This window comes from Metarhizium acridum, assembly GCF_019434415.1.
Source record: "Metarhizium acridum strain ARSEF 324 chromosome Unknown scaffold_13, whole genome shotgun sequence".
NCBI classification, from domain to species: domain Eukaryota; kingdom Fungi; phylum Ascomycota; class Sordariomycetes; order Hypocreales; family Clavicipitaceae; genus Metarhizium; species Metarhizium acridum.
Genome location: NW_027094016.1, coordinates 3,514,795 through 3,531,912, shown reverse-complemented (window position 1 = coordinate 3,531,912; position 17,118 = coordinate 3,514,795). Strand labels below are relative to the sequence as shown.

General features: G+C 27.7%; 1 protein-coding gene across 1 annotated transcript; it reads right to left on the bottom strand.

The window, feature by feature from the left end:
• Positions 1-1,101, bottom strand: AIFM1_1 (Apoptosis-inducing factor 1, mitochondrial; the record flags this gene model as incomplete). The annotated part of the gene is made up of 1 exon (XM_007814156.2): positions 1-1,101. One exon carries the CDS (start codon positions 1,099-1,101, stop codon positions 1-3), a length of 1,101 nt encoding a protein of 366 aa, XP_007812347.2.
• Positions 1,102-17,118: the final 16,017 nt, after the last annotated feature.

Genomic DNA, 17,118 nt, shown 5'->3' with positions numbered 1-17,118 from the left:
CTACTTCTCAAACGTTGCCGACATGGTCATCTTTCCGGCTGCAATACCAGGAACCTTGTCCGTGCCCAGAAATCGGCCCTTCAAAAACCAGACGATCCAGCTGAAAACCTTCATGTTGCCCATCTGGCCGGTTGCCTTGCTCTGGCCGAGCGTAATGCCATACATGGTCTTGCTGTTGACCTTGTACTCGGGCAAACTCCCGCCCTCAAAGTATGCCGGAAGGAACTTGATGAGATGCCCCGCCTGGGCATCAGCCGCCAGAGATCTATTGTCCTCGAGACTTCCCGCATCGCCAACGACAAAAATGTTCTTGTAGCCGTCCGCCCGAAGGAAGGACGTCTGCCTGACATATCCATTCTCATCGAGCATGCTCTTCGGCACAAACGAAGTATTGGGCGTCACGCCAGTAGTCGGCAGGTAAGCCTGCGCGGTGAGAGTCCTGGTGGTGCCGTCGGCGTGTCGCAGTTCGAGAATGGTGTCCCTGCCCCTGGTTGTCGCCTTTGTCACGGTCGTCTTGGGCACGAGCTTGACCTTCATCCTCTCCAGCCCAACCTTGGTCTGCTTCCTCACACTCTCCATGACGCCCGGAGAGAGCGGCAGATCGTCGTTGTAAATAAAGTAAACCTCCTTGTTGCCCTTTCTGCCATACTGATAGCCAATCTCGCCTGCTGTCTCGGCTCCAGTCAAGCCGCCTCCCGCAACGACAATCGTCTCGGCACCTTGGACCTGCTTCTGCAGCGCGTGGATGCGGTCAAAGGTGTTGTCGGCTGTACCGACCAGCTTCCAGGGCATCTCGTCCTTTGCCGACGACCCGGTGGCAATGAAGAGCGTGTCGTACGGGACGGCCCTGCTTGTCCCGTCATTCAGCGCAACTGTGACGACGCTTCCCTCTGGATCCAGATCGCTGGCGCTGCCTAGCACAAACTCAAACTTCTCCTCGGGGTATTCTCTGAATGTCGGTTCCAGGGGGTACATGATCTTCTCGACGGGCATTTGACCGGGAACAACGACTCGCGGCATGGCAATCGGCCAGTGGAAGTGTGTGGTTGGAGCGACCACGACCATTCTGTAGTCTTTGCTTTTGAGGACCGTGGTGCGCATGATCTGGCGGACGAGTGGTGCCCCGGCAAGGCCAACGCCTAGGACGACAATTGTCTTCATTGATTCCGTCTTGTTCAAGTTGGTGTAGTGCTAGTGTTTATGGTGATGCGACGCTGCGAGATGGCCTGCGTAGATGCTGTTTAACAAGAACCGAACTATAGGAAACGACAGCCATCAATATGTATATATATACATGTGTGCGTGTGCGTGTATCTTTACGCCTGCGCATGTCGGAAACCAACCCGGTATCTTGTAGCAATTATTAATTTCTTGATCGGAGATTCCACACCCAGTTTCTTGATTCCACTTCCCGCGCGGGACCCTTAGATCCGACAACCAATAATACGATCTTGGTAACCCAATCGGGAAATACGGTCCGGGGCCACCGGCTACCGCGCGGCGGAGAGGGGCATAATTCTCCACTTCAATCTCCGCAACACCAATCACAAGAATTAGCGCCGAGTCCGGATCATCTCAGCGGTATGCGCTGGGATTGGCAGCACGTGGACGTGATGGCGCTGACGGGTTGAAAAGAAGGGAAAACGACTTCTAGCTGTGCTCCGGCCCGGCTAAATCCCTGCACTAGAGCGAACGCGAGCAGCTGCTACGACAGCAGGAGACGACGCATGGCCCCGAGCACTACGGCCCCGACTGTGAGGGCTCACGGAAGGGAGCTATAGCGAGGTCATAAGAGCTCGTGATGCAACTGACAAGTTGTATTATAAGAGAGCTAAAAGAAGTGAAGAAGTTGATCATGTATTAAAGGAAAAGAGCTAGCTTGAGAGTGCTAGCGTAGTAATAGTAATATAGTGCCTTACACGTAATTATATAGGCCTTATACTAATAGTGCCTTACACGTGATTGTATGGGCCTTAATATCCCCTCGTTTAAAAAAAGATAATAGCCTTATTATTATAATAATAAAGGAAAAAAAAGAAATTTACTCTAATAATAAAGAGTATAATAAGTTTCCTCCCTTTCGTGTAATTCCTTTATTCCCATGCGTGTAATTTCCCCCTTTCACTACATACGATTAAAAAAATAAAAAAAAGCAATTCCCTATTCTAATCCGTTTCGTTTCATTTACTTACTAGCTAATAAACTCATTTATAGGCTTATTATCGCTAGTATTTACCTAAGCGTTATTATTAATAGGAGGCTTATTATTACTAGTAGTGGCCTAAGCATTATTATTAATAGGAGGCTTATTATCACTAGTAGTGGCCCAAGCATTATTATTAATAGGAGGCTTATTATTACTAGTAGTAGCCCAAGTATTATTCTTAATAGGAGGCTTTTTATTACTATCCTAAGCATTACTATTAGTGGTAGGTGTGTTATTAATAGTATTATTCCACGTAGTATTATCGTTAATAACTATAATATTAACGTTAATAGTTATATTTAAGTTATAAGGTACTCTCTTTAGTTTATTAGTAGTAAAGCTAGTAGCTTATAAAAGCTATTTCATACGTTAAGCTTATTCGCTTATTAAAGGGAGTGCGCGTTTTCTTTAAGCTTTTTATTTCTTATTAGGCTATAGCTTTATAATATTAATGCCTTTAATTAAAAAGAAGAGGTTATAAGTAATATTATTAAAGATATAATTAAAATTAACGTTATTTATTAGATAATTATACGTATAAGTATTTTAATAGTTTTTAATAGAGTATTTAATATAACGTTTATTCTTTTATTATCTCTTATTTTTATAATAAATAAGATTAATAGGGTATTAAGCTTTATAATAATTCAATTATAAATAATTATAATAAAACTTATTATTAAGTGCTAAGTCTTTATATAATTTAATTTTCTTATAATATTATTAAAGCTTATTAAAATTATTATTTTACTAAACAGGAAATTTACTATTTATAATAACTATTTAACTTAATATAATATAAGATAAAGCGATATTTAATCTCTTAAATTCCCTAATAAAACCTAGTTTATTATTATAAATTAAAGTAATAATAACGTACTTAAATTAAGAACTAGTTAAGTTATTAATAATATAAACTTTAATTAAGCTAAAAGGTAATTCTTATAAAGTAATTTTATTAATAAGCGCTTAATATAAAATAGCCTATTATTTATATATATATAAAATTAAAACTTAATTATAGCGTATTAATTGTTTTTTTATTAGGTAATCTTTAAGTTAAGATAACTTAAAGACTTAAAGGATTTAAAGAGTATATTTCACGTAAAAATAAGCTTAAATTCTATTAATAAATAATATATCTTTAGCTTCTTTAAGAGAGTTAATACTAATAAGAATTTAATTTAATAATATATTAGGTAATAATTTATTCTATTACTTTAAAAAACGTTTAATAATCTCGTTTCCCTTTTAATTTATAATAGTAATATTATTAATATTAAGCTAAAAGGTAATAAAATCTTAAACTATACCTTAAGAGTAAAAGTTCTTACTTAAATTTACGTTAATAATAGTAAGATAATTCGCTCTCTTTAATAGACTTATAAAGGCTTAATTAAAAATCTAATTATACTTAAAGTCCTTTAACTTACTATTAATAGTAACTTAAGAAGAGATAACGTAGCTTTAAGTTAAATTTATTAATATAAATTACTTAATATTTTCATAAATAATACGTGGTATTATAAGCTATTTTATAAGCGAGATAAGATTAAGCGCCTTTATTAAATAACTAGCTTTATTAATAACTACTAGAATTAGAGACTATTCTTAGTAATAATTAATAATTTTAGCTATAATTATAATAATAGTAATAATAGTTTAATACTTATTAAAAATAAAAGCGTGTAATTCTTTAACTTTAACTATTACCTTTAAATACTTAATATATTATTTAATGGGATTTATAAGTCTTACTTTAATTATTACCTTAACCTTAAGCTAATAATTAAAGTATATATAAAGAGCTTTATAATTACGTAATATAAGGGATAATAAGTGTATATTAGGGTTTCATTTAGTATATATACGTATTATATCTTTATTAATATACTTAATTATCCTTTAATAAGCGTGAGATACTTTTTTATTAGGCTATTAATATAAAAGAGGTTTAAGTAATATAAGTATTAAGGTATAATTAATCTTAATATAAAGGGGGAAAACTTAAAGGTAATTTCTTTTATAAGCTTTCGCGAAAAGCTATATATATATATTATTTACTTACTTATTTTAAGCTATTAATTATATAATATAATTAACGGATTATCTCTTTTTCTTTGAGGGTTTAATAATAATTAAAGCTTTAATAGTTTAAAATATAATATTACTTATTTATTTCGTTAATATTAACTTAAAGGGTAAATAAAGAGGCTATTATATAAGCTTCTTAAGATTCTTTATAACGTTATTATCTTTAAAGTTAAGATTTAATTTTACCTTAATTAGTTATTAATTAGAGTTAAAAACGTTATTTTAATTAATATTTAAAAGGTAACTATTATCTTATATTACGTAAACTAGTTTACATGTAAGTTTAGTTTTACCTATTTTTAAGCTATTAATTATAAGAACTTAACTACCTTTAATATTATAAAAAGCTATAAGTAAATTTATAATCTCTAGCTTATACTTATTATCTCGCTATTTTTAACTTAAGAGGGGGTAATATATATATAGGTTACGATAAAAGTATATTAAAAAATAATTAAAGTTAAGCTAATATAAGAATATAGCTTAATTAATTAATTCTTAATAAAGTTTAATATAATTATAAATAGTAACTATAATAATATTAGTAATTATCTTCGTATAATAAGTATAAATATATTCTAAAATAATAATAAAGGTATTATATACCTTTAAAAAATCTTTTAGGCTATTAAATAAGAAGAGTATACTTTTAGGTAAAAAGATTAGCTTCTTTTTTAGCTTTTTTACTTTACTATTAATTTTTTATACCGTATACTTAGAGTCTACTATAACGTAAGGTACGTGATATATTAAAGGCTATTAGGTTTAGGTAAAACAATTAACTTAAAAGAAAGCCTAAGAAGTAAAATAACTAGCTAATTATATAATTTAGTAATTAATAAAGGAAAGATTATAAGAATTATTCTTCTTAATTATATAAGAAGAATATTCTTATTAAGAGAATTATTCTTTAATAAACTTAAGAAACTTAAAGTTATCTTTATAGAAAAAGAAATTAATTATAATATTATAAGCTATAAATATTTAAAGCTTTTTATCTTTAGCCTATAGATTTTTTTCGTATAGTATATTTAAAATATTATTAAAGCTAATATATTTAAATATAATTTTTATAGCCTACTCCTTAAAGGTATTAAAGTAAGTAGCTTTAAAGTTAAATCCTTTAATAGCTTTATTATTATTAATTTTCTCTTTATACTTACTATTATTAAAGATAGCGTTTTTAGCGTTCTTTTTCTAGGAATTAATATATTTTTATTAAAGTCTTTTAGCTATAAGCTTAAACTTCTTTATAAGGGTTTTTATTTATTAAAAAATATCTTTAGCTTTATAAGCGTAAGCTTTAAAGCTTATACTATTAATTAAAGACTTATAGTATACCTAAGAAGTTTATAATTAAATTTATATATTCTTATTTATATTAAATAAGAAGCTATTTGTATAATAATTTAGTTGATATAATAATAAGTAATTAATTAGCTAACTATTAGCTTTAATATTATAGGTCTTTATATTTGAATTTAGGGGTTTATTTTAGCTTTAAGATAGAGATAATAATAAAGTTTAATATAACGTAATTACGTAATTTTACTTAAGTGTTTATTAAAACGTTAACGTTAACGTTTATAGCTATATAAATTATAGTATATTAAGTCTTATTAACGAAAGATATTAAGGTAAGGTAAGGTCTTAAAAAACGTTCTATTATTTTTAAGTTAATACTTTTACAATTTAATTACTTAAGTTTATTATAATTAGTTAAGAAATTAATAAAAGAACCTTTCTGATTAGATTTAATTTAAAGAGTAAAAGACTAATTATTAGTCTATTTAAAGAGGTAAGAAATTAAAAAGAACTATAAGGTAACGTTTCTATTCTTATTATTTAAGTGATAAAGAAGCTTATTTAAAACGTTAATAATAGCTTAATAATAAGGGGTTAAAGTTAAAGCTTTTTATTATCTCTTATTTTTAACGAATAAATAAGTTTTAAAGGGAATAATATACTATAAATAAACGATATTAATATAATAGTAGTATATATACTTTATATTAGTAAGCTTATTAGCTTTCTTATTCTATTAATTAATAACTATAAGGGTAAAGTCTTTCTTAATAAAATTAGGTACTATTAAGCATTTTATTTTAAGTTTTAATTAAACTTCTTTTAATTTAAGAAATATAACTTTAAGGGAACTATTATTATTTTTAATATATAAAATACGAGTAATAAAGTATACGTTATTTAAGGGGATTTAAATCTTTAAGATACGCTTAATTATATTATTATAACGAATTTAAAAGTGAAAATCTATTTAATTAGCTATATATTTACTTAACTAAAGTTATACTAGTACGTGTAATTTTATAGTAAAACCTTAATTAACCTTATAAATTATCTTTATAAAGATTTAAGGGAAAGCTTTACCGTTTAAGAGAAATAGTATTATATTTAATTATTTATAATAAATTAAATAATAAAGCTTAACTATACTTATAGCTTATAACTTAAGTTCTTATTTTTATTCTTAAAATAGCTTAAAAAGTTTAACTTATAGCTTACATATTTTTCCTTTATATTAAGGATTAAGGGTAAGAGTAAGAAAATCTTTCTTAAAACCCCAATAGTTTTAAAGCTAAACCTATTATTAAAACTATTTATAGAATTATTTTTAAAATTAAAAACATTTTTTATAGTTATATTCTTCTTAAAAATAATATTATTTTTAAAAGTAAAAGTATTTATAAATATACTATTATTCTTTTATTTAAGGGATTCTTTATAAATACGCACTTAAGTAATTATATTATTAGCGTTAAATTTACTCTTTATATTATTAAAATCTTCTCTCTCTTTATTAAACGATTAGCTTTATTTAATACTAGAAAAATAATTCTCTTATATATTAAAGGTATTAAAGCAAATAAATAAGTGAATTTAAATTATATATTTATTATTACCTAATATTAGGCGTAATATTAATATAAGGAAAGCTAAACTATTATTTAATATATATTTTAATTAAATGTAATAGCCTCTCTTTATACCTTATTTATAAATAATAGTACTTATTAGGTTAATAAAGGACTCGTTTTTATTTTAATATTTAACTTTAATTAAAATTTAATTAAAGCTATTATTAGCTTATTAGTTAATAATTTTAAATAATTCTATATACGTAAAGAAATTAAGGAAGATTACTAGTAATTATTATACTATATTAACTTACGTAACGGAAAGGCTATAAAAGAGACCCGCGTTAAAGGTAAGTATAAGAACGTAACCGTTTAAAAAGATACTACGAAATATATACTATATTAATAAGTTAATATCTTAATAAGAGAAAAGTACGTTTAAAAATATAATTATAGTTAAGAGAGAGCCTTTAAGCGGTAATTAATATATTATTTTAATAATAATATATTAGAAATAAAAGAAATAACGTGCTTATATATAAAAAAGAAAGGGTATAATATATTATAAAAGGCGTAACGTTTTAGTAATATAAAACGAGAAAATAAGATAAAGAGTTAATATTTTTTAAAGAAAACTAAAAAGGTAAAAAAAGGTAAGTATATATTATTTTCTTTATTATTTATTATTATACTTTATACAATAGCTAATAGCATTAATAAACTACTAATAGCTTAAATAAGTAGTTAATAGCTATTATAATTATTTATTTAAGTAAAAACTAAACTAAGTTAAAGGTAAACGTAAAGTTATTAAATTAATAGAGCTACGTTAAGCGTAAGAAAAATTAGGTTAAAAGGTTAATATAAGTTATAAAAAGATAAAATATAAGAAAGTATACGAGTTAAATAGAACTAAAATAAAATTTATAAGGCTATTATAATACCTAAAAGTTATAATTATAATAGGTATTTTTAGTAGATTACGTTAACTATTAAAAGAATAAAAATAAAATAAATAAAGCGTAATATTTCAAGTATATATTACATTTAGAAATTAGTCTAGTAATTATAGCACGTTCTAGTATAAGGTCTCTTTAAGCTTTTAAGAGTTATTCTTAAATAAGTATTTTAACTATTATACGTAATATTCCCTTTTTTCTTTTTATAAACATTTTATAAGAATCTTATTAATAATATATTTTAGTCTATTATTCGTATTTAAAGAGCTAAGTAATAAGACTATTTAAGTGCTAAAAGTTATAGGCTTTAAATATTTAATATTAATTTTAAGCTTTTATTTAAAGTGTAAGGGAAGTTAAATTTCGTATTATAGGTTTAAAATCTTTTAAATAATAGGGAATAGTTTAACTTACTTATAGAATAGCTTAGTTTAATTATTAAGGTAATAATTATTATAATTAAGTTTTATTAGCTTAATATAAATTAGGTCTTTAGGTTTTAGCTTTAAAGAAGGTATACGCTTTATATTATAATAAAGCTTTATCTTAATAATAAAAAGTTAAGTAGCGTTTTAAGCTTTCTTATAGCGCTATTATTATACTTCTTTATATTAGTTTACGTTAAAGAGTAATAATTTAAATATTAAGGGGTTTAAATAATAAAAAGGCTAATAATCGTATAATAGCTTAAAAGAGTTAATTCTAGTAGTAATATATAAAGATAAGTTTATATAAAATATAACGTGTAATAAAGAAGAAAACTAATACGTAGTATTAAGTTAGCTATTAATAATAATATATAAACTATAAATTAAAGTCTAAATAATTCGCTTTAATTAGCTATTAGCTTATTAGTAATAGAGCGCGTTAGTATTTATCTTAATATTTACTATTTTATAAAGAGATTATTATAACTAAAATATAAGTTTAAAGTTAATATTATATACGAAAAGGTGTAATATACCTTAATTTAAATAGATTAAATAAACGTAAGCGTTTACTTAATCTTTAGCTAATTATCTTAGATTTTCTAGAATATAACGTATAACCTTTAAAAATTTATTTATAATTACTAAAATTATATTATAACTATTATTCTTAGGTAAATTAAAGATAAAATTAAGGTATAATATATCACGTAATACTTAAGACGTTTTAATTAATTATATACTTTTAAAGGGTTATTAATAGTAGGGCTTAAATTTCTAATACTTAAGGTATTTAAAGATATACTCGTATAACTTCTAGTGTATATTATAAAAGAAAACTATTAAGCTAAGAAAAGTAAAAGCCTTAATTAAACCTAAATAGGCTTTATTATCGTATATTATTTAAAAAACTTCTTTTATTATAAAGGTAAGAAGGTAAATATAATATTTTTCTTTATTATTATAATAAAGTACGCGAAAATAAGAGGATATAAAAAAGATAAGTATTAAGGCTTTAAGTCTATTAGTAAGTTTTTTATATATTCGTTTAAAAGATAGGTTAAATTATATAGCTATTATAAGGTAATATTTAAAATTAAAAGAAAATATTAGTAATTTACATTTCTTATTATTATCTTTTATTAAAGGTATTATTAAGCGAATAAATATAGCTTTTAATAATTATAATTTACGTTTTAACGTTTTCTTTCTAGTATCTTTCACTTAAAGTATTAATAATTATAGTTTATTTTTTACCTATTAACACGTAATTATAGCTATAACGTTTAGTAGAGAATTCTTAATAGTTTTAATATTATTATAATAAATATAAGATAAAGTATTAGCGTTAAGGTATTTTTAACCCTCTTTATAAGCTACCTTTAATTAATTTCTTTATTATTTTAGGTATAATTATTAGTTAATTAAGTGGTATTTACCTTTAGGCTTACTTAATTTAATTAACTAAAAGGTATTATAAATTACTATATAATCTGTTATAACCTTAATTATAGCGTAATTTAAGTAATACTTAAGCTTTTATAAGGCTTAAATAAGTGCTATAATCTTTAATTCTATAGATTTATAGTTTTATTCTATTAAGATTAAAGCTTTAAATAAGAAAAGTATAGGTTTTAGCTTTTTATTAGCTTAAAGTTAATATAAAGTTACGTTAAAACCGAATTTTTTATTATTATTTACATGTAACTTAAAGGGCTTAATTTAATTTAAATAAGCTAGCTTAATTACTTTAATTAACTTAACTTTAAGTTTTATTTAAGCTTTAATTACTTATTTTTATAAGGCTTATTATTTTTAGTTATTAAGGGTATTAATTAAAGGGAGCGTAGCCTTTATAGTATACTTATCTTATTATAGGTTGTTTAAGAGCGCCTTATAAAAACCTATAGCTTTAATTTATTATAATAGTTCTATAATAATTAAAAAGTAATTAATAAATTATTAATAATATTTTATTAAACTTAAGCTATATTCTAATTTCTTTAAATTTATAGGTATAATTAAAGCTTATATTATAATTATCTTTTCTTTTATTATACTTAATTTAAGTTTAAAAACGTAATATTTTAAAGCTTAAAAGCTAAGTTAAGTAAAGTAATACTTATATAAGAATAATATATAACTTAATTTATTAAGTATTATTAAGGTTAGGTTTAAGTGTTTAATATACTCTTTAATTATTTAAGAGAAAATAATAATATTATTAATATAAATAAGAATAAATTTTTATAAGTACTAATAAAATAAGTATTTTATATAGTATTAAAAGAAGGCTAAGCTAATAGCTAATTCTATTATATTAACTATTAGTTATTTATACTTATAATATAGTATAATAAACGCTATCTTTTATTTATTTAATTATATAATAGGCTACTAGAAAAATTCTTTTATAAGATTTAAAGTAAAGAAAATTATACTATCTTATAAAGATAATAAAATATTATTTTACCTAGGTAATAAATAAGCGTTTATAATTAATTTAATATTAATATAACGTATATTAATTATAATACGTAGCTTTTTATCTCTTTAAATAATAAAAGTTAAAGAAGCTATTAAATAAGGTTCTTTTAGTAGTACGTTCTTTATAATACTTACTTTCTTAAGGGAATTAAGAATATTATTTATTACTTTATAATTATAATATAATATTATATATAAGCATTAATTTAAGTTAAATAGGTTCGCGTTTAATTATAAAGGTATTAATATATGAATTTTATTATTAAATTATTTTAAACTAGGTTTAAATAGCTTTTAATATTTACGTAAAACTTTACGCACTTATTCTTAATATTCTAAGCCTTAATTATTAAAGATATTAGCCGCTTAAAAGTTAATTATTAGATTAGGTATAAGAACGTTAAAAGGGTACTTATTATTCTAATAGAAGTTTAAGAGCTTCTCTTTTAAATAATTATCTTCTAATAAATCTATTAAAGGGATATATAAGAAGGCTTTTATTATAAAAGTCTATTAATTATTAGTAATATAAGCTAAAGTAATTAAACTAATAACTTAGCCTTTTTTAATCTTAATTAAAGCCTTACCTAGGTTAAAGATTTATAAGTAGTATTTTTATTTAGTAATAATAATATAAGGTAAACTAATATAATTAAAACTAATATAATCGCTAAAAACTAAGGGGGTTATAATATAGCTATTAAGGTAAATAGGTATAACTTTCTTTATTTTCACCTTAATATTAGCGCTATAACCTTTTAGTATAATTATTAATATAATAGCTTAAATCTTAATAGAATAAAATAAGTAAGCTTTAAGATAATCTCTTTTTAAAGAGAATATAAGAATAAATTAATTATTAATTAAAATAAGGTAATTATTATTTATTTTTTAACCCTATTTAATATATAATTAGTTTTCTTATAAGAAAGAGAAACTAAAAAGAATTTTATAAGATAATTGATTTATAATATAAGCTAAGATAACGTTAGTTAAATTACCTTTATTTAAAGTTTAAAAACTTAAATTTAAGTTAACTACTTATATAGCGTAAATAAATTATTTATTAATACTATTAATAAGGAAAGGCATAATATTTAATAAGCGGGTTTTAGAATAATAATTAGCGATAAAACGTTAACTAATTAATATAATTAGCGTAATAGTATTAAATATAACTTTATATAAGTAATTAATAGGTATAAAAGCTACTTTATAAAGTTATAAGTAAGAATATATTAAGCTTTAAATATTATGAATTATAAAAGTATATATAGTTAATAAGTAAGTGTAATTTAAAATAGAAATTAATAATAAATTATTAATATTAGGTTTATTAAAAGCTATAATAATACTATTAATAGTTAAAGCTTTTATAATTTAAGGCGTATTATTCCCTATTAATAACTATTAGAATCTTTTAGCTAGTCCTTTAAGGAGTCTAATAAGTTAAATTTCTTATTAAAGCTTTAATTATCTCTATTAAGTGTTTTAGCTTTATTTAAGCTAATTTAATAATTCTTAAAGTTTATAAAGAAAATAAAAGCTTAAATAAAATAAAAAAGGCTATCTTTACTAAAGATTTTTTTATATTAATCTAATAAAATAATAATAGGCTAGCATTAATTATTATTTTATTTTTAATAAGTATTATAATAATTATTATATTTATTAAAGCGTAAAGGTTCGCGCTAATAAACGTTACGTTTACCTTTTATAACTTTATTTCAATTCTAGTATAAAGGGTAATATATTACTTTAAAATAATTAAAATTACTATTATAATAATTAATATTATATAAGGGTTTCTTAATAGAAAGGCGTAATCTCTTTAATTAAAAGATTAATCTTAATTTATAATAGGCTTATTTTATTTATTATATAAGTTATAATTATAATAAAAGCTTTAATACTTATTATCTTAACGTTTAAAGTTTACGCGTAATTATATATTCTTTAAATCCTAAAAAAACTTTTATAGGTTTTACACTTTCTTTTAAGTGTTATTTTAGTCTTATAAGGCCGTTTATTATTAAGTTAATAATTAAGCTACAATAGCGCTTAATATAAGGTAATTTTATAAGACGTTTATTAGTTTTATTAGAGAAGAGTTTACGTTAAATATTATATAATAAGTAATAAGACCTTTATTAAAATTATTAGCTTTTATATATAAGATTATCTTTTAATTAATATAAAATTAAAGAGAAAGGGTATCTTTAATAATAAATAAGTGCTTTAAAGCGTTTACTTATATAATAATTATATTATAATTCTTATAAAAACGCTAGGATAATTCTCGTTTTTATAGATTAAAGTTATATATTAAACGCGCCTTTAACTTAAGGTTAAGAGAATTAAACTATTAGTAATTATTAAAGGTAAAAGTAAAGAGTAATTTTAATATAATATTATTTAAAATAGCTTAAGTATTATAATTATTTATTAGCTAGTTTAATTAATTAATATAAGCTAAGATAAAGGTTACTTTAAAGTTATAGGAGAGAAGGTTTACCTTAAAGGTACGCGTAAATTATTTATTTAAGTGGGTATCTTAATAAAAAGGTAAGTAATATAAGTAATTTTTAAAAGGTATATAACGTAAAATTAAGTTACTATTATATTATAAGTTAAAGTAAGTAAAGGTAAAGTTATAAGGCTATCTTTTAAGTATTTAATTACTTTACTTTAAAGGTTAATAAGAAGAAAGTATAAGAGTTTTTAGTTTATTCTTATAATTATAGTTTAATTTACCTTTAAAACGTATAATAATTTTAATTATATTAAGTATTAATAATAAAGTATTATTTTTATTCTTAAGTAATTAATAAAGAATATATACGTTAATAAAATAGCGTTTCTTAAAGAGTATTATATATTTAATTATATAAGTAAGTTTAATTATATTATTAATAATATAAGCTTAAAAAAGAGTATATTATTTAAAATTTATCTTATTCTTAATAAGGTAAAGAAGAGTAATATTACGCACGTATTATACTCGCGTATAAGGTTTAATTTATTATTAAAAAAAGCCTTAAAGAGAAGAAGATTTAAAGGGTTTTAAGAGGCGTATAGGTTTCTTTATTAAAAAACTAACGTTAATAGGCTAATATTATTTACTTAAAGCTTTTAAAGGGGTTTTATTATTAATTAGGTTAGCTATTCTTTCTAATAATAAGATAAGAGTAGATAATAAAGAGCTATTTAAGAGTATTAAGTTATTTAATAATAGAATAAAAGAAGCTAATTAAGAGCTTAAGGTAAAAGTTTATTAAGTTTAAATTTACTCTTATAATAAGTTATTAATATAATAAATATTCGCTCTTTTTATAGCTAAATATAACTTTATTACGTTTATTAAAGTGTAAAATTCTTTAGGTTTTATAAGAGAATCTAATAAGTTACTTTTAATAGAAATATCTTTTAATATATTTAAGGGAAAGGCTATAATATTTTATAATTAAAGAGAGTATTTTTAAGTAAGTTTCTTAAATAAAGTAAAGGCTTAAGTTAGTTTTTTAGGTATACTTAATAAAGAGAAGTTATATATTATAGAATTATTATTAAGAGAATAAAGTAAGAAAAAACTATAACTTTAATCTAATACCTACGTTAACTTAAGTATAAAAGTAAACTTATTAATAGCTTATTTTTAATATATAAAATACTACGCCACCCCTTGCACGTTAGAGCTGTGGGTGCAAGGGGTACGATCATCCGAAGGCTGGGAGTCCTTGGGCCAAGCAACTATTAAGCCATTACATTTAGCTAGCTATCTAGTTATGCAGAGCCGTGGTCTGACCTATATGGATTCCGTGTAAGGACCTGTCGTCTTCTATGCCGCTCATCCCTCATCTTCATCTTCATACCCTCTGGTGGAGACTCGTAAAACAGGTGACCACGATCAAAGGGCGCATCCAGCATCAAGCCCTGGAGCGTTTTTACGCGAGAGACAGCTACGTAGCTTAAACCAGTCTGAAAGTCCCGACAGGAGAGATCTGTCACGATGACATCTTCAGTGATGCTCTGCGACTTGTGAACCGTAATGGCGTAGCATACGATCAGGGGAAACTGCGTGCGAGTGCAGAGAGTGCTTCCGATGAGGAAGTCCCTGTCTACTGGGAGAATCGGGACAATCTTTCTGCCATCAGCGGTGGTCAGGAACACAGGTCCACTGTACTTGTCAAACTCCATCATGATAACACAGGGAGGGTCTTGGACTGGGTCAGCCCCCGGTGCCCAGCCGATATCGTAAACGGTACCGCGAGCGCCGTTGCAGAGACCAACTGGCTGCCAAAGGTTAGATGTCAGCATCAGACGGGCGCCAATGCATATAGGGATCTGCTTCGCAAGGTTGCCCGCCTTGTCATCAGGCGCCGCAGCCGCGCCAAGGCCGACATTCTTAGCCTTGACCTGAATGACTGGCCGGCCGAGGCGGTCGAGGTGGTAGTGGTTATATTCGTTCACCCTATCTTTCGTGGCGTATACTCGCAAGGCGTTGGCGAACCTGGCGACCTCCAGATCATCTAGCTTCGCCTGTACTCGACCGGAAAGGAGTTTCCAGGACTCGACTGACAGTTGGAGGAGCCGCAATTCCTCGAGAGCTGTGCGAAACGCCTTCTGATCGTCGCCCCGTTGCCGTTGGACAACCTTCAAGAAGACTGATTTATCGAAGCGTCTATATGCGTTCCTGCCTTTGATCTCCACTCCCTGCACCTCTTTATCGTAATAGAGCGGCTTCTGTAGCACGGGTGGAAGCTGGAAGAAGTCGCCAACCAGAAGGATGTTAAGACTACCAAAGAACTCCTCATTCCTACTCGGGAACGCCTCGCGCAGGCGGTCATCGATCCAAGAAAGCTGTCGCAGTCCCAGCATGCTCTTCTCATCGATGATCAGGTAGTTGATGTCCTTCAGCTTCTTCTGGAGCTGGGCCATGTCAGTGGGCGAGAGGGGCTTGAAGTCCTTGTTGATTGGAAGGTGTAACAGGGAGTGCAAAGTAGTGCCCGATATCTGATTTCCCGCGACGCCAGTGGGCGCGGCACGCCAAACAGGTGTCCCTCTCCCGGCAGCAGCGGCTTGGAGGTGCGCGGAGAGCAAATTAATGAGGTATGACTTCCCGGTACCACCTCCACCATCCACATGGAGCAGCAACTGAGAGGGTTCCTGATTCAGGAAGTGGTCCATCACGGTATCGTATACTAAGCGCTGATCCCGGTTTAGGGAATCTCGAGCTTCCAAGGGCTGATGATCCACATCAAGGTCAAGGCGGTTTGCCGCCTTGCGTTGCTTCCAGTAGTCGCCCTTGAGAATACCGTCATCAGTATACCGTCCAACGTGAGGGGTCCAATCATAATTGATGTCGATGTCTCGGCGGCCGAGCATGTCGATATCCTCTTCCTCCAGCGGGCGGTCGGGAAGCATGCGGGCGAGTTCATGCCAGTCTTCATCCACAATGGGCTCTTCATGGACCTCAAGCTCAAATTCGTCGTCCTCAGCCCTCAATTCATTTGTATCTGGCTCCCCATAATGATCGTCCGCATGGGTGTCACGGTGCTGCTCTCTGCAAAACCTGTACGCAGCCGCGAAGGAATCGAACCGCTGCCCGCCCACGGTGAGCAACTCCTCTGGAGAGCGATGCGGATGAGCCATCATCAATTTAACACGGCAGAAGTCACCAAACTGGGGAGATGCCTCCACGGACCTGTATCGAGGAAAGTAAGACAGGACTCTCTTCTTCGCGTTGGCAGCGAGTCTCCTCCACGTCTTGAGATTATACGATTGCAGGTACTCGAGGTAAGTTGCATCCTCGTGCTGGTCATTTCTCTCGAGATACCTCCTGTAGCTGCCGACGGTCTCGTTGACATCTTCATCCACGCGATACGAACGTGCATGTTGCTCCAAAGGACGGCAGTCGACAGAGACCACCATCCGCGTGCCTTCCTGCAGAGGAATGTTAAGGAGAAGATGGGAAATCTCCTGCGCCGAGTAATCTCTCTCGGCAATCAGCTTATTCATCAGGCGAGAGGAGAAGGATAATAGCGGCTGAAGGTGTGCCGTGTGCGGCA